Source organism: Arvicola amphibius, chromosome 11 (assembly GCF_903992535.2).
Source record: "Arvicola amphibius chromosome 11, mArvAmp1.2, whole genome shotgun sequence".
In the NCBI taxonomy this organism is placed as follows: domain Eukaryota; kingdom Metazoa; phylum Chordata; class Mammalia; order Rodentia; family Cricetidae; genus Arvicola; species Arvicola amphibius.
The window spans coordinates 68571709-68591283 of record NC_052057.2 but is presented as its reverse complement, the minus strand read 5'-3'; the positions used below and the strand labels follow the sequence as shown (position 1 = coordinate 68591283).

Genomic DNA, 19575 nt, shown 5'->3' with positions numbered 1-19575 from the left:
AAGCCCCTGGAGCCCAGACCATGAATGAGTACCAGGCTTTGAGTACTGGGCCTTTTACACTGTTAAATTTTGTTTTTGCTTTGATCTAATTGTAACAGTGCCCTGGGCAGGTGATTTTGGACTGCATAAGGAAACTGAGAAGACATAAGAGAGCAAGCCAGTAAACTGTATTCCTCCACGGTTTCTATTTCTGTTCCTGCCTCAAGCTCCCGTCCTGGCTTCCTCCAGTGATCTGTAAGTAAATAAACCCCTTCCTCTACAAGTTGGTTTTTGTCAGTGTTTTATCACAGGAAAGAAAATCAAACGATAACATGCAGATATGAGAGGAATTTGAAGAAAGGGCAAGAGGGGAGACTTGATCAAAATGCATTAATATACTATATATAAAATCCTTGAACAACAAACTTTTAAAAAAAAGTCCTAGAAGTCCTAGTCGGACCAATCAGTAAAGAAACAGTAGTGGAACTAAAAAGAAGAGGCAAAGTGTTGTGTTTCCAATAGTAAAACTTTATTTTAAAAAAGTGTAAAGACTAGGAAAAGAGAAAGAGCAGAGCAGAGGTTCTAATACAGTGGGCAGCGGTGAGAAGCTGCCAGTTTGTCCAACGTGGAACCTGTGGGATAGTGTGGCCTACTGGCTTCAGGATACACGGCTTTAATAAGACGTGCATATGACACAACTGACCAAACGCTGGGAACTCAGTCAGTGAAAGGACAGACAGAACCGGATTCTGTCCCAAAGGGCCGTTCTAGGTCACCTCTGACAAACTAAGAGGACCCATCTACTTCTCAGAGCTGAAGAAAACTGTTTTAAAGGTTAACAGAAAATGTGAAAAAATTCCTCAAAATAATCTTTTAGTGGGTGGATTTGGCACATTCCAGAGAACACCTTTGAGCTTAGTCCAACTCTGAATTAAGCCAGAGTTCACCTTTAAGAAACAATGAACCTGTTTTTAAGTAAAAATCCTGTATTAATAGGAACATGGAATGTGAGTGCGAAGATATTATCGACTGAACTATATCTAAATATTTTACAAAGTTTTCCATGAGCCATCAGTAGATCTTTAAAATGCATGAGCCTTTTAAGGCTTTGTTAGTCATTCATCTGTAAAAACCCAGCTTTTTATGTGTGTGCCAAGCATAAAATTGCCCTATGCTAAATTTAACACAAATTCACATTACAGAGTAATGTGTTCTTCAACGTAATTATGACAGCGAGTCAAAGGATAAAAACACACTTAGAACAGTCTCCTTCTGATAAAGTTTAGCAAATGAAGAAAGCCTGAGGAACATACAAAAATTGGGTCCACATTTTAAAGCTGCAGGCAATCAAGCCAAGAAAATAAACGGAGGAATCAGGCTATGTAATCACAATCCCTTGTAAAATCATTTAAACTATTTCTTAGTTATAATTGTTAGCAGTTTCTTATGACTATAATCTTTAAAAAAATCTTCCACCACAAAAATTAAATGCACATGTACATTAACATTTTTGTCTACTTATGGTTAGGTGCCACTGTGCCAGATTAAAATTTCCCTCTTCCAATTCTTCATTCTCTATTAATTCTAGTACATTTGGTTCCCAGTTAATTTTGTATTATTTTTCCAAATAATGGTTGACTAGAAATTGAAGAAACAAAGAGTTTGAGAAGGAAAATAGTGAAGAGAGGCATTTAGTGTTTCTGCAAAGCAACAGCACTTTTTAAGGACTCTGTTCAGTGCTGCTCATCACTTTGCTGTTACCTGATGAAGATTCCTAACTTTACCCTGGCAAACACGGCTGTATGAGATGTAAGCGGAGCTGCTTCAGGCTACATGGTCAGCACAGGCAGCCTCTGTGCTTCTGCTCATGCTCAGACCTTCTGGCCTTCATGCTCAGACCTTTTCCTCAAGAAGCTAACATGGGTGTAGATCACGTATAGCAAGAACTTAAATGACAAGAAATCCGTCAGAACATTACCATGATAACTTAACTTCAGCTAATTTTTGAGAAGTGATTTGTTGTCCAGGTGATCAATTCCCGAGCAGAGACTTTTCCTAATATGTTTAAGTAACCTTCACTGGCTCTAGGCGGGTTGGAGGTAAGAAGCAGCCCTGTGCAGAGCTAAGCTGCCTTTCCTCACCGCAGTAACCTAGTCTGAGCCTTAGGTCTGCCTCCTCACCTCTCACAAGTGGGAAGGGGAAAGAAACACTCATTTCAAATCTCAATGGAACCATTATAAACTCATTGGCCTCTTCCTATACTTTGCAAAGGAGGTACAATAACCCTCAGCAAATGGGGCAAAAGAGATGGCTCAGTGGTTAAGAGCACATGCTGTTCCTGCAGATGACACAAGCTGGGCTCCCAGTACCACACCAGTCAGTTCACAAACACTAGTTCACAAGTCCAGGAGATCCAGTGTCCTATTCTGGCTTTCAGGGGCACCTCCCACACACACACATGGCGTTTACTCGCAGAGATGCACACATATACATATATTAAAAATATAAAAAGTAAAATAAAATAAAAAACATAATTTAAGGGCCAAACTATCAACTTAATAAATGCAGGCTGCAGGTCATCTACAGTGTGCTCTCATAATTAAGGGGTCAGATTGGTATGTCTTCCATGTTCATATACTTTGTGTTCACTTCCTTTACACACTAACCAGTGCCAAATGTCACCTTTCAAAAGGAAACTATATATTCTTTGGCCAGAATGTGCATGCAAAAAAAATAACTGATAAAAAAGTGTAAGAATGGGACTTCTGGCCAATGTAATAGCATTATATCCTTTCTGAAACAAAGGGGAAAGTTATAAAAAAAAAACCAACATTTATTACCAGCTTACTAATAGGTGCCCAGTGCTAAGTTCTTTACATAAAATACAATCAATTTAATGTTCCATGCATCCCCTTACCAAGTACTTGCAAGGAAATCCATCCAAACACCAAAGGAATGAAGCAGAAACTCTAAGCACCCCGAACTGACAGTACTTCTCCCAGGGCTACAGACTCAGTCCACATGTGTCATTCTCGTGCATATATAGTCCAAGGTGTACAGCTCACTGATTTAAATTGTTCCCAGAAAAGTAACCCAGGAGCATTATTATCCCACTATTACTTAAAGGTGGCTTTTTTTGATAGTCCAAGAATTCAATTCTATGAGCATGGTTCCATAAGAATCATTTCTGGCTTCCTTTCATCAAAAGATGAACTTCCGGTATTGAAGACTGTACAGACATTATGATAATGTGCAGATTTAAGCTTCGTTAGTATTCAAATGACAGAGAGTTAAAAAGAAGATGAGATTGGGCAATGCTTTGATTCACTGATTCACAGTGAAAACATAGATGCCTTTCAGGTGGAGGATATTTATCTTTTGAGATGTTGGTAATCTAGCCTAGGGCATGGTGCATGCTGGGCAAGCGCTCTTCCACTGAGCAGTATTCTCATCATGGGATATTGGAGAACAATGTCTAAGGCTGGAGAGATAGTTCAGTGGTTAAGAGCACGGGCTGCTTTTCCACCGGATGCTGGTTTGATTCTTAACACCCACTTGGCAGCTCACATCTGTTTTATAACTACAGTTACAGGGGATCTCACCTCTGCTAACACCAAGCATGCACATGGTACACAGAATTACATGTAGGCAAAATCCCATACACATAAAATGAAAATGAATAAATTTTAAAAATTGTTTTAAAGAAAAATATCTGTATGGACGATAAAAAAGAATCGAAGTCATATACCTTTGAAAACAGTTAAATTGATTTTTTAAGTGTCTGACTATCAGGGGAACAAAGTTGTGAAATTTCATACTTACAATCTAATATTAGCTTAATAATCTTAATAAAACATAAAAAATTCTAAGAGCTCAACAAAATATAAAAAATGTGTGCTGCAATGCTAAATACAAATGGCAAAACAATTTTATTTATACTATAAATATAAATGAAATATAAATAATGTATATAATTATACTATAAGTATAAATAAAATTTAAATAAGATATACAATTATGTGTATTATATAGAAATTATATATGTATACCATATACACTGTATATTATAAATAGTATAAACAAGGTGTGGGGCTACAGCTCAGTGACAGAATGCTTGCCTACCTTGCACAAAGTTCTGGGTTCAAAAAAAGAAAGAAAAATTTGTATTATAATTACACAAAAATTGCTTTATACCTAAGAAATTGAAACTGTTAAAAACTGAGAGATACTTTGTCTTTAGATTTTTTTATTGTTTGTAAGAATATTATTTAAATAAAAATGAAAACTTTTAAAATGTTATCACCATGTAGATTAATGGTAAACAGACTGTAGTAGCTTAAGGATTTAAGTGTTTGTCTTAATTTTCCAGTTATTCACCAGTTTCAGGAAAGCAAGCTTTTATGATTCCTTTATTCCTTCTACAATACTAGTACTGCACCTATGGCCTAAACAGAACCAGTCAGGACCAGTGATGATTACCAATTACATATAATAAAAATGAGAACTTACTGTTGTTTGTTGGTTCAGAAAATCCAGCCTTCGGACCATTCCATCCTTTGTTTTCCCCTGTCTGAAAGATTAAAACAATTTTTGAAGTCTATAGATTCAGGCATATTAAAACAATGCTGACTGATCACTTAGCAAGGGCAAAGATCTCTCCCATGGCTACTGAGTATATCCTCTCCACCTCTTGCCACGGTGAAGCTGCAGGAGTAACTAGTGTGAACAGAACACTGTGCCCTTCCTACTCTCACCCACAGTGAAGCTGCAGGAGAAACTAGTGTGAACAGGACACCGTGCCCTTCCTATTCTCACCCACAGTGAAGCTGCAGGAGAAACTAGTGTGAACAGGACACCGTGCCCTTCCTATTCTCACCCACAGTGAAGCTGCAGGAGTAACTAGTGTGAACAGGACACTGTGCCCTTCCTACTCTCGCCCACGGCAAAGCTGCAGGAGTAACTAGTGTGAACAGGACACTGGCCCCTTCCTACTCTGAGTCTACCGCTTTGCTCGCTGCTCTGAGCTGTTTCAGGTTTCAAGCATGAGTTTGTCTGTTTACAAGGCATCAAGAAAACCTGCCATATACAGTATGTATTACATAGAAGACAGTCAAAAACTTTTACTCAAGAAGTAAAGGAGTGTTTTCATCCTTTCTAAGATCAAAATAAGAACAGAAATATTACTGTGTCCATTCTGGGAAAAAAAAAAACTTTGCTAAGTAAGTATCACCAAAATATAAGTGTATTTTTTACACAATTTTTGTCTCTCTCATTATACATCTTAAGGTGGCAAGGAAACAAATACTGACAAAAGAAATGTAAAACACAAACTAAGAATAATGAAAAATGGTTTGACACTGTTACCAAAACTAGCAGCATAACACAAACCAGGAAGCACACCACGCTTCCTTTATCTCTTTATCCGTCCGCTTAAGACAAAATTTTCTCCACATTTACCCTGAGAGATCGATTGTAGAATATTACTTTAACTATGTAAAGACATGTTACATTTGTTTATGCTGCAGAATATTACTTTAACCATGTAAAGAGGTGTTGCTGTTTCATCTTGCCTGCCCAAGGCACCTGATTGGTCTAATAAAAAGCTGAACAGTCTCAGTGGAGGGATGGGTGGGGCTGGCGGGCAGAGAGAATACACATGAGGAGGAAGCTAGGCTGGAGAGGAAAGAGAAGAAAGAACGAGGGAGATGCCCCTGGTCAGCCAGTCAGACAGCTACCTGGAGGAAGCAGGAAAGTAGGACATACAGAATGAAAGATGAAAATCCCCAAGGCATAGAGCAAGAAAAACAATTTAGTTATAAGAGCTAGTGGGACAAGCATAAGATAAGACCAAGCATTCATAATTAATAGTAAGCCTCCGTGTCATGATTTGGGAGCTGGCTGGTGGGCCAAAAGAAAGCCTGCTACAAGACCCCTATGGAAACCTTTGACTACAAAATTCTAATACAGACACTCTTTTCAACACAGAAATTACTGCAATAAAGTAGTCCAAGAGTATTAACCACCACCAATTCTGACATTTAAGACAAGATATATTTGGTAATGACCTAATTTCTTTGTATGAATATAGAGGATCTCATTCTACCTCACAATATCTGATTATTACCATTTGCCTTCTATAGATGCAAACCAAAGTGTCTGAGGTCATACACCTCATGGGCAGTTTTCCTAAGTCAAGTAATAGAGAGTACCATACCCTAAGGTTGACATTTTTGTTGTTGTTGCTGTCTTTTTCTTTTGTAATTGTTTTGTGTTACTTTATGTGAAGCACCAGGTACCGAACCATTGAATCCTGGGTCTTATGGACATGCTAGGAAAGCATTCTAATCACTGTGCCACATCAGTGGTCGACAATAACTTTTTATGTAGAAAGGAATTAGAATCCAGTGAAAAGGGACTATAAATATGATGAATATGTATGAGTCGTACAACTAGGAAAGGAAAGAAACACCAGGATGAATAGCAGAGTTGGGAGAAGAATGGCCTCGGGCTGAAGAAACAACTCAATGGCTAAAAGCACCTACTGCTCTCCCAGAAGACCCAAGTCATCACCCAGTCAAAAGCTGGCACTGCACAACACTCCCATCTGACGTCTTTGCTCAGACTACCACCTGGCTTCAAAAGTCATTCTCTGGCTCTCTTTCGTGTGGGTGTTCTTTCCGTATGTATCCACCATACATACTGTTTAAACTTGAATCTTAACAAACATACATATAAAATATTCCTGAACTCTTCCTCTCTTTATGCCTACCACCAGTTTCTTTGTTCAGATCCTCCACATCTAAACAATTCTATTAGCTTCCTTGACTGCCTTCCCTACTTTCTGCCTCTCAGGTCAAATCCATTCTCCATACTTCTGAGAGAATTACTTTTTATGAACATAACTAGATTAAGTTGAAATCTTAAACGAACAATTCTTTAAGCCCTTTACTTTGCATTCAAACAGCGACCGACTGATCTCCCTCTCTCTTTACAATATGATCAAAATGCCTCATTCCCAATACTTAATGGCCGAGTTCCTTGAGAATAAGGACTAGGTTTCAATCCACCTTGGAAGTTCTAAGTGTCCGGCATTGAGTAAGGTGTGAGTGTGAGGGTGGGTTTCATATGTCCAGAGTTGAGGTATTTGGTAAAACATTATTTGGTGTATTTTTAAGGAAGTTTGGGCTGAGCTGTTCATTTAAACTGGTGGACTTTAGGTAAAGCATACTACCCTTCACAATGTGGAGGACCACATGCAGTCAGCTGATAGTGTCAATGAAACAAAGGGTTGATTTCCCTCAGGAAGGAACTCTCCCACGCCTTTCTATGGACTGAAGTGGAACTGCTTCTAGAGTCCCCAGCCTGCTAGGCCCTCCCACAGACTGCCAACTACCCAAGTCTGTGTGTATTTACAAATGTGCACGCACGCGCACACACACATACACACCCACGTGTACATGTGCACACATCTTGCTGGTTCTGTTTCTCTGAAGAACTCTTGCTAATATACTAAAAATGCAACAAACAAAAGGCTTCTCAAAGGAAATACTGTTTTGTTTTTCACTTAATATTCAAATAAATGTCTCTAAAATAGCTTATTTTGACTTTTTTTTTTTTTTTTTTTTTTTTTTTTTTTTTTTTTGGTTTTTCGAGACAGGGTTTCTCTGTAGCTTTGGAGCCTGTCCTGGAACTAGCTCTTGTAGACCAGGCTGGTCTCGAACTCACAGAGATCCTCCTGCCTCTGCCTCCCGAGTGCTGGCATATTTTTATAAGTCCTCATTAGCTTTAAGTCAATATAAACGTATTAATTAAAACATATACATAACCTAAGCTCTACTGCAATGCAAACATATGCCATATTTTGTATTACAAATACTTTTTAAAGGAAAAAAACACTGACTAGCCAAGCCAAAACAAACAAACCAACAAACAACAACAACAACAACAAAAACCCAGAATTAAAATCTCCATCACACAGACAAATGATTTTTTTGTTTTGTTTTGTTTTTCGAGACAGGATTTCTTCTGTAGCTTTTTGGAGACTGTCCCTGAACTAGCTCTTGTAGCCTAGGTTGGCCTCGAACTCAGAGATCCGCCTGCCTCTGCCTCCCGAGTGCTGGGATTAAAGGCGTGCGCCACCACTGCCCGGCTGACAAATGAATTTTTTAAGCACTGAACTGAATAGGAGCGAGCGGCCTTGAGAAAAGCACAGCTAGGTGTTCACCGGAAGATGTCTTGTTTCTCCCTCTAATCTTAAGGAGCATTCCCTGCAGAAACTAAGGCTCTCTCCAAAATGGAGTCCTCGAGAAAGGAAAATATAATATATAGAAAATAAAATATAATATAAAGGGAAACTACTTTTATAAAGGGAATGTTAAACCTGTTTTGTTGTAAGTTTTTGTGTAAACAAAATGCTTAATAGAAATAATTTCTTCATAAGTGTAGATAACAAAACGATAATAAAAAAGAAAATTAATTCAATTCTCTTCACCTTATCTGCTACACCCTGAATTCAGGCCCCAACAACAGAGGCAGGTGCTAATGATGTCATTAGCTCTGCAGAAGAAATAAAGGCATATGAACAGGGTCTTGGGAGAAAAATAAATACTCTCAGTTTACCTTTAAGTTTAAAATAAGCAAAAAGAAAGAAATAAAACTGGTTTATGGAGAGTGTGCCTAATATAACCCCTGCCCTGAAGGACTAAGGCAAAATTTTTATTTCCAGTGTTTCCAGCAGAATTCCAGAAACAAAGACTAACAGCTCCTGTTCCTAAAAGCACAAATACAGAGAAAAGTAAGTGACTAGCAAAACAGCCAATACGTTAGACAATATTAGATTGGTATAAACTATCATACAGAAATCCTAGCATTTCCAATTATAGACTTATTATTGTTCAACAACACTGCATCTTCCCTACAAGTGGATGCTGTTTTCTAGCAGCAAAATCTCACAGAGCATTGCCTCACGGAAATTAAAATTCAAGTCAACTGTGACAGCAGATGAGATCAGCATATGTTAATCACTTTCATGTTAATGCCCATTCTTACCTTGTCGAGCTGATCCTGAAGGCCAGTGGATGCTTTATAGCCAAGCTGTAACAGCATCGCTTCTGCAGCGTTCTTTTTGGCTATCTTTTTATTAGGTCCTGTTCCAGTAGCGACTTCATTGCCCACCTTGACCTATTGAGGTTAAAGAAATTAATTAGTTGTATTAGCAAACAGGAAATCCTTACATTATGAAGCAATGCACAGAACTCAAAAAAATGTGAAGGTTAATCCAAAATAAAACAGAAAGGTAAAATCTCACTCATGCAAATTTTATATATACAAGTGAAAATACACATGGAGAAAATATTGGAAAATGGTCCTTAGATTCTAGTGGTCATCTCAGGTGGCATTCTGCTAGGCCTTTTACTTCCTTAAATATTTCTATATTATTTGATTTTTTTAAACCTTACTCATTTAAGCAAATACAAAATAAAGTTTACATCAACATAGCATTTGCTCTAACTTCATTTAGTACTCTTTATTTCCAGTAGGAAACTGACAAAGGGGAAATTCACATTGGTGTCATTTAAATGAATGTCCAAACTTGATATGAGTTCATTAGGGCTAGAGGCACTGCTCAGTGGTAGAATACTTCCTAACAGAGACAGGGCCTAGGTTCAATACCTATTAAGGAAAATAGCATTTTAAATAGTTCCTAAAGAAAATGAACCTAAGGCTGAGCATAGTACTGAGGTGAAGAAAAAGACTTAGGAAATTCAACTTCGTGACCCCTCCCCCCCCACCTGCCGCCTAAGATGCTGCATGCTATTTAACAGCTCCCTGACCTGCAGACTCTTCATCAGTATGACAGGAAGACCAACAACTATGCCTCACTAGTGCTCAGAAATGAAGAGAATCAGCAAGGCAGTGCTAGCACACACCTTTAATCCCAGCGCTAGGCAGGCAGAGGCAGGCAGATCTCTGTGACTTCGAGGCCAGCCTGCTCTACAGAGCTAGTTCTAGGACAGGCTCCAAAGCTACAGAGAAACCCTGTCCTGAAAAGAAAAAAAACCCTGCTTATAAGCAATTTAAGCATAATGTGTGCACGCACACACACACACTTAAATATATGTGAGTCATCTTATACACACGTTTGCTGAATTGAGTAGGACGGTTTTAGAAATAAGAGAAATAGGTCTGGAGAGATGGCTCAGAGGTTAAGAGCACTGACTGTTCTTCCAGAGGTCCTGAGTTCATTTCCTAGCAACCACATGGTGGCTTACAACCATTCGTAATGAGATATGGTGCCCTCTTCTGGCACGTAGCATACATGCAGGGGAAACTCTGTATACATAATTAATAAATAAATCTTAAAAAAAAGAAATAAGAGAAATAAAGTCATAAAAATTAAATTGAAAAGTGAAACTATGGACTGGAGAGACAGCTCAGTGGTTAAGAGCATTGACTACTTTTCCAGAGGACCTTGGTTCGATTCCTAGTACCCATATGTTAGCTCCAAGATCTGACACCCTCACACAGACACACATGCAGGCAAAACACCAATGCACATAAAATAAAAAGACAAATTATTAAAAAGAGAAAAGTGAAACTATAAGGAAGAATCTACAAAATGACATTAAGATACTGCTGCTCTTACAGAGGACTCAGGTTAGTTTACGAACACCGAACATGGAGGCCCACAGCTGTAACTCTAGCTCCCTGGGTGCCCTCTTATTACATACAAATACAATTATGAATAAATCTTTAAAAGAGAAAATACTACTAAATAATACGATGTGTCATGTTTATAGGTTACAGGCAATAGTAATATAGTAATTCATGTGTCAATTGATCTAAAAATTCACTGAATTCCTATTGAAGTCTCACACTATCTGACAATTCTAGAGTTTATATAGTACAGCGAAGTGCTAAGAAAAGACATGGTTTTGTGGGAGAATAGTAAGGCACAGTACTTCATTGTTTATTTGAATTTTTATATAGCTACCATAAGAAAAGGACAGATAAACCTGAGTTTATCTGACAATTCTAGAGTTTATATAGTACAGCGAAGTGCTAAGAAAAGACATGGTTTTGTGGGAGAATAGTAAGGCACAGTACTTCATTGTTTATTTGAATTTTTATATAGCTACCATAAGAAAAGGACAGATAAACCTGAGTTTATTAAATTACTTTTGCTCTTAAAAAGATACAAATGAAAAATGGAAAGGAGGGGGTCGATGGCTCAGTGTTAGTTACACATTGGCTACACACATTTGGACGGGCATTTGGATCCCAGTGGATCTACCCAAAGAGTATGCACAGGGTGTGATGATTCTCTTAGAATCCGAGCATTGAAAGCAGAAGGCCAAGAAGGTATTCCCAGAGCAAGCTGGGTCTAGGTAACGACAGCAGCAAATTCTGAGTTTAACTGGGAAACCCTGCACTACTGAGTAAAGAACAGGGAGAGAGGGTGCGTCCTGATGTCAGCCTCAGGTCTGTACACACAGAGATGCGTCTCTCTCCCCGTATATATGTGTATATATAATATGTATGTATGTTTGTATGCATGCCCCACTCCCTCCCCTCCAACACACACAGGAAAAAGTAAAATTACAACACGGGAAGATATAAAACAGTTCCTTTGCAGGGGTTTCCTCTAGAAAATAAACAAGAAACCCCAACATACAATCCATGTCTGATAAGTTGGGTTATGTTACCAGACATCACTTTATTTAAATAAAATAAAAAATATTAAAAAATTAAGCTCCATGTTGGGTGGGGGTCTGGGAAGAGAGGAGGGAGGGCACATTGTGGGTGAGATGTAAATAGGCAGGTGGACAGACAGACACATTTAAGATGAAATAAGAAAGAACATAGTGAAATAAAACTGCAGTGGGAGGAGAGGGAAAGGAAACTGGGATTGGATGTAAAGAAGATTTATACCCTCTCTCTTCCTGTCCCTTCCCAGCTTGCACCCAGAATCCTCCCCCTCCTCCCCCTGCCTCATCCTCCCGTCTTTGGGGCCACAAAATCCCACAGCTCAGCCTGTTTGGGCACTGGGGACCTGGAATTGAGTGCACCCAGGCCCGTGGGAGGTCCCCTCCTTCATTTGACTGCCTGGGGCAAGGTAGGCCTTTGTCTGAGAGCTGCTTGGCCTGCAAGGGGACCTGACAGTCTGCCAGAGGATCCATCATTCTTTGGGGTGAGTGAGGAGTGAGTGTGCGAACCGCAGCAGCTGCCCGGAGAGGGACCACCGACATTCCACAACTACCCCCCCCCCCCCCCCCCCGCACACTTCCTGCTCTTCCTGCAGGGGTTATTCTCCCCGGATACTGCCTCTCTCTTCCTGTCCCTTCCCAGCTTGCACCCAGAATACTCCCCTCCCTCCCCCGCCTCATCCTCCCGTCTTTGGGGCCACAAAATCCCACAGCTCAGCCTGTTTGGGCGCTGGGGACCTGGAATTGAGTGCACCCAGGCCCGTGGGAGGTCCCCTCCTACATTGGCCTGCCTGGGGCAAGGTAGGCCTTTGTCTGAGAGCTGCTTGGCCTGCAAGGGGACCTGACAGTCTGCCAGAGGATCCATCATTCTTTGGGGTGAGTGAGGAGTGAGTGCCCGAACCGCGGCAGCTGCCCGGAGAGGGACCACCGACATTCCACAACTCCCCCCGCCACCCGCACACTTCCTGCTCTTCCTGCAGGGGTTATTCTCCCCGGATACCGCCTCTCTCTTCCTGTCCCTTCCCAGCTTGCACCCAGAATCCTCCCCCCACCCCCCGCCTCATCCTCCCGTCTTTGGGGCCACAAAATCCCACAGCTCAGCCTGTTTGGGCGCTGGGGACCTGGAATTGAGTGCACCCAGGCCCGTGGGAGGTCCCCTCCTTCATTAGACTGCCTGCAGCAAGGTAGGCCCTTTGTCAGTGAGCTGTTTGGCCTGCAAGGAGACCTGACAGTCTGCCAGAGGATCCATCATTCATTGGGGTGAGTGAATTTAATTCATTGGGGTGAATTGAACTTCTAAAAGAAGACCCAAAGGGGATTATTCAGAGGAACAAATGGGCAGGCGCCAATGCAAGAATTCCTCCAACAATTTGAAAAACAACATGAAAGCACCAGAACCCAGCGAACTTATAACAGGAGGACTTGAACACACTAATCAAGAAGAAGTAGAAAAAATTGACTTTATGAAAGTAATAGAGTCCCTTAAACAGGAGGTGAAAAACTCCCTTAAGGAAATGGACGAGAAGAATAACAAAAAGTTTGAAGAATTGAGTAAATCCGTAAACGATATCCTAGGAAACCAAGAAAAAACAATTAAACAGATAATGGAAACAGTGCAAGACTTGAAAACTGAAATGGAGGCAAGGAAGAAAACACAACCCGAGGGCCAACTGGATTTGGAAAATCTATGTAAACGAACAGAGACTACAGAAACAAGCATAACTAACAGAATACAAGAGATAGAAGAAAGAATCTCAGATTCTGAAGATACCATAGAGAAAATAAATGCACTGATCAAAGAAAACAGCATATCCAACAAATCCTCATCACAAAACATTCAGGAAATCTGGGACACAATAAAAAGACCAAACCTAAGAATAATAGGCGTAGAAGAAGGAGAAGAAATACAGCTCAATGGTTCAGAAAATATATTTAATAAAATTATAGAAGAAAACTTCCCAAACCATAAAAAAGATATTCCTATTAAGGTTCAAGAAGCTTACAGAACACCAAATAGACTGGATCAAAAAAAAACATCCCCTCGCCATATTATAATCAAAACACAAAACATACAGAATAAAGAAAGAATATTAAGAGCTGCAAAGGAAAAAGGTCAAGTAACATATAAAGGTAAACCTATCAGACTAACACCTGACTTCTCTATGGAAACCATGAAAGCCAGAAGGTCCTGGATAGATGTTTTGCAGAAACTAAGAGACCATGGATGCAAGCCCAGATTACTATACCCAGCCAAGCTTTCATTCACTATAAATGGAGAAAACAAAATATTCCAGGATAAAAACAAATTTAAACAATACATAGCCACAAATCCAGCCTTACAGAAAGTAATAGAAGGAAATTCACAAACAAAGGAGTCCAGCATTGCCCAAAATAACTCAGACATCTAGCGACCCTTCACCAGCACATCGCAAAGAAAGGAAACACACAATCTCTACTACCAAATAAAAAATGACAACCGGAGTTAACATCCACTGGTCATTAATATCACTTAATATCAATGGACTCAATTCACCTATAAAAAGGCACAGACTAAGAGACTGGATACGAAAACAGGATCCAACATTCTGCTGTTTACAAGAAACACACCTCAACCACAAAGACAGACATCTACTCAGAGTAAAGGGTTGGGAAAAGGTTTATCAAGCAAATGGACCTAAGAAACAAGCCGGTGTGGCCATACTAATTTCTAACAAAGTTGACTTCAAACTAAAATCAATCAGAAGAGATGGAAAGGGACACTTTATACTCATTACAGGAAAAATCTATCAGAATGAAGTCTCAATCCTGAATATCTATGCCCCTAATACAAAAGCACCCACTTATATAAAGGAAACATTACTAGAACTCAAGACAGCCATCAAACCAAACACACTGATAGTGGGAGACTTCAACACTCCTCTTTCACCAATGGACAGGTCAATTCGACAGAAACCTAACAGAGAATTAAGAGACTTAGTAGAGGTAATGAACCAAATGGACTTAACAGACATCTATAGAACGTTCCACCCAAACAGGAAAGAATATACCTTCTTCTCTGCGGCTCATGGAACCTTTTCGAAAATTGACCACATACTCGGTAACAAAGCAAACTTCCACAGTTATAAAAACATATTAGTAACCACCTGCATCTTATCGGATCACCATGGATTAAAATTAGAATTCAACAACAATGCTACCCCCAGAAAGCCTACAAACTCATGGAAACTGAACAGTCAACTACTGAACCACAGCTGGGTCAAGGAAGAAATAAAGAAAGAAATTAAAGTCTTTCTTGAATTTAATGAAAATAAAGACACAACATACTCAAACTTATGGGACACTATGAAAGCAGTGCTAAGAGGAAAATTCATAGCACTAAGTGCCCACTTAAAAAAATGGAGAAAGCACACATTGGAGACTTAACAGCACACCTGAAAGCTTTATAAAAAAAAGAAGCAGACTCACCTAGGAGGAGTAGAAGACTGGAAATTATCAAACTGAGGGCAGAAATCAACAAAATAGAAACACAGAAAACAATCCAAAGAATCAATGAAACAAAAAGCTGGTTCTTGGAGAAAATCAACAAGATTGACAAACCCCTAGCCAAACTAATCAAACGGCAGAGAGAGAACACACAAATTAATAAGATCAGAAATGAAAAAGGGGACATAACCACAGACACAGAGGAAATCCAAAGAATCATTAGATCTTACTACAACAGCCTGTATGCCACAAAATTGGAAAATGTAAAAGAAATGGACAGTTTTTTAGATAAGTACCATGTACCAAAGTTAAACCAGGACCAGGTAAATGCTCTAAATAGTCCTGTTAGTTGCGAAGAATTGGAAACTGTTATCAGAAACCTCCCTACCAAAAAGAGCCCAGGACCTGATGGGTTCAATGCAGAATTCTACCAGAACTTCCAAGAAGACCTAATACCTATACTCCTTAAGGTATTTCATAATATAGAAACAGAACAGTCATTGCCAAATTCCTTTTATGAAGCTACAATTACCCTGATACCTAAACCACACAAAGACTTAACCAAGAAAGAGAATTACAGGCCAATCTCACTCATGAACATCGATGCAAAAATTCTCAATAAAATACTGGCAAACAGAATCCAAGAACACATTAGAAAAATTATCCACTATGATCAAGTAGGCTTCATCCCAGAGATGCAGGGCTGGTTCAACATACGAAAATCTATCAATGTAATCCATCATATAAATAAACTGAAGGATAAAAACCATATGATCATCTCATTAGATGCAGAAAAAGCATTTGACAAAATTCAGCACCCCTTTATGATAAAGGTCTTGGAGAGATTAGGGATACAGGGGTCATTCCTAAATATAATAAAGGCTATTTACAGCAAGCCGACAGCTAACATCAAATTAAATGGAGAGAAACTCAAGGCCATCCCACTAAATTCAGTAACGCTACAAGGCTGTCCACTCTCTCCTTATCTCTTCAATATAGTACTTGAAGTTCTAGCAATAGCAATAAGACAAAACAAGGGGATCAAGGGGATTCGAATTGGAAAGGAAGAAGTTAAACTTTCATTATTTGCAGATGATATGATAGTGTACATAAGCGACCCGAAAAACTCCACCAAAGAACTCCTACAGCTGATGAACTCCTTTAGTATCGTGGCAGGTTACAAGATCAACTCCAAAAAATCAGTCGCCCTCCTATATACAAAGGATAAGGAAGCAGAGAAAGAAATCAGAGAAGCTTCACCTTTCACGATAGCAACAAATAGCATAAAATACCTTCGGGTAACTCTAACCAAGGAAGTGAAAGACCTATTTGACAAGAACTTTAAGTCTTTGAAGAAAGAAATTGAAGAGGATACCAGAAAATGGAAGGATCTCCCTTGCTCTTAGATTGGGAGGATCAACATAGTAAAAATGGCAATACTACCAAAGGCAATCTATAGATTTAATGCAATCCCCTTAAAGATCCCATCAAAATTCTTCACAGATCTTGAGAGGACAATAATCAACTTTATATGGAAGAACAAGAAACCCAGGATAGCCAAAACAATCTTATACAATAAAGGAACTTCTGGAGGCATTACCATCCCTGACTTTAAACTCTATTACAGAGCTACAGTATTGAAAACAGCTTGGTATTGGCATAAAAATAGAGAAGTCGACCAATGGAATCGAATAGAAGACCCAGATCTTAACCCACAAACCTATGAACACCTGATTTTTGATAAAGGAGCTAAAAGCACACAATGGAAGAAAGAAAGCATCTTCAACAAATGGTGCTGGCATAACTGGATGTCAAACTGTAGAAGAATGAAAGTAGATCCGTGTCTATCACCATGCACAAAACTCAAGTCCAAATGGATTAAAGACCTCAATATCAATCTGAACACACTGAACCTGTTAGAGGAGAAAGTGGGAAGTACTCTACAACATTCGGGCACAGGAGACCGCTTCCTACGTATAGCCCCAGCAGCACAGACATTAAGGGCAACATTGAATAAATGGGACCTCCTGAAGCTGAGCAGCTTCTGTAAAGCAAAGGACACTGTCACTAAGACAAAAAGGCAGCCTACTGACTGGGAAAAGATCTTCACCAACCCCACAACAGACAAAGGTCTGATCTCCAAAATATATAAGGAACTCAAGTTACTAGACTTTAAAATGATAATGAACCCAATTAAAAAATGGGGCACTGAACTGAACAGAGAATTCTCAACAGAAGAAGTTCGAATGGCCAAAAGACACTTAAGGGCATGCTCAACCTCCTTAGCAATCAGGGAAATGCAAATCAAAACAACGTTAAGATACCATCTTACACCTGCCAGAATGGCTAAAATCAAAAACACCAATGATAGCCTTTGCTGGAGAGGATGTGGAGTAAGGGGTACACTCATCCATTGCTGGTGGGAATGCAAACTTGTGCAACCGCTTTGGAAAGCAGTGTGGAGGTTTCTCAGGAAATTTGGGATCCACCTACCCCAGGACCCAGCAATCCCACTCTTGGGAATTTACCCAAGAGATGCCCAATCATATTACAAAAGCATTTGTTCAACTATGTTTATAGCAGCATTATTTGTAATAGCCAGAACCTGGAAACAACCTAGATGCCCTTCAGTGGAAGAATGGTTGAAGAAAGTGTGGAATATATACATGCTAGAATGCTACTCAGCGGTAAAAAACAATGACATCTTGAATTTTGCATGCAAATGGAGGGAAATAGAAAACACCATCCTGAGTGAGGTAACCCAGGCCCAAAAAGATGAACATGGGATGTACTCACTCATAATTGGGTTCTAGCCATAATAAATAAAGGACATCGAGCCTATAATTCGTAAAAATCCTAGAGAAGCTATATAAGAAGGTGAACCCAAAGAAAAACATATAGTTATCCTCCTGGATACTGGAAGTAGACAAGATTGCCGGACAAAAATGGGAACATAGGGGTGGAGTGGGATGGGGGGAGGGGGGATGGGGCGAGAAAAGTGTGAAGTGGAGGATGGGAAGAGCTTGGGGGAATAGGATGGTTGGGATATAGGAAGGGTGGATATGGGAACAAGGAATTATATATCTTACTTAAGGGAGCCATTCTAGGGTTGGCAGAGGCTTGACTCTAGAGGGGTGCCCAGGTGTCCAGGAAGACGCCCCCAGCTAGGTCCTTGGGCGGCTGAGGAGAGGGTGCCAGAAATGGCCAGATCCTATTGCCATACTCATGAATATCTTGCATATCACCATAGAACCTTCACCTGACATTGGATGGAGAAAATGACAGAGCCCCACATAGGAGCACCGGACTGAGCTCCCAAGGTCCCAATGAGGAGCAAAAGGAGGGAGATCATGAGCAAGGAAGTCAGGACCATGAGGAGTGCGTTTACCCATTGAGACGGTGGGACAGATCTAACGGGAGACCACCAAGTCCAGTTGGAATGGAACTGATGGAACAGGGGACCAAACCGGACTCTCTGAATGTGGCTGACGGTGGAGGAGAACTGAGAAACCAAGGGCAACGGCAATGAATGTGAACTCTACAGCATGGACGGGCTCACTGTGAGCCTTAACCTTCACCTGGCGATGGATGGAGATAGAGACAGAGCCCCACATTGGAGCACCGGACTGAGCTCCCAAAGTTCTGATGAGGAGCGGATGGAGAGAGATCATGAGAAAGTCAGAACCATGAGGGACGCGTTCACCCACTGAGACGGCAGGACAGAACTAATGGGAGACCACCAAGTCCACTTGGAATGGGACTGATGGAACATGCGACCAAATCGGACTCTCTGAGGGTGGCTGATGGTGGAGGCTGACCGAGAAGCCAAGGACAATGGTGATGGGCTTGGTCTCTACGACATGGACGGGCTCTGTGTGAGCCTTGTCAGTTCGGTTGCTCACCTTCCTGGACCTGGGGGGAGTTGGGAGGACCTTGGTCTCAACATAGTGTAGAGAACCCTGATGGCTGTTTGGCCTCAAGAGGGAGGGAGTGGGGATGTGGGTGGAGGGGAGGGGAGGGAAGGGGGAGGAGGAGGGGAAGAGATGGCAATTTTTAATAAAAAATAAATAAACTGGAAAAAAAAGAAGATTTATATCTTAAATTTAAATTTAAAAGAGGGGAGAATAATGTATGGAGCAATAATGAACTTGGCTGAGCAAGTAATAAAAAAATGAGAGAACAATTTAACAACCAAAATAAAAATAAATAAATAAATAAACTCAAACAGCTTCATGTCACTTTCAAAAAATTTCACTGACAATCAACTGGATATTAGCAATGACTGCACATATACACAGGTAAATACAGTTTCCAGGTGGACAGTGTGATGATTTTAATAATATTTTGCAGTTTTGGTTCTTGTCTACAACCCTAATAGATGTTGTTCTTCCTGATCCAGAACATACAC

General features: G+C 40.1%; 1 protein-coding gene across 6 annotated transcripts in view; it reads right to left on the bottom strand.

Moving 5' to 3' along the window:
- Stau2 (staufen double-stranded RNA binding protein 2) overlaps nt 1-19575 on the bottom strand; it is a 207730-nt gene that overhangs the window by 44685 nt on the left and 143470 nt on the right. For all 6 annotated transcript variants that reach the window (XM_038347676.2, XM_038347678.2, XM_038347677.2 and 3 more), the window contains 2 exons: nt 9028-9159; nt 4489-4549 (listed from right to left, as the gene is read on the bottom strand). In XM_038347676.2, the coding sequence (XP_038203604.1) occupies nt 4489-4549; nt 9028-9159 (193 nt within the window). The remainder of the gene's footprint in view (nt 1-4488; nt 4550-9027; nt 9160-19575) is intronic.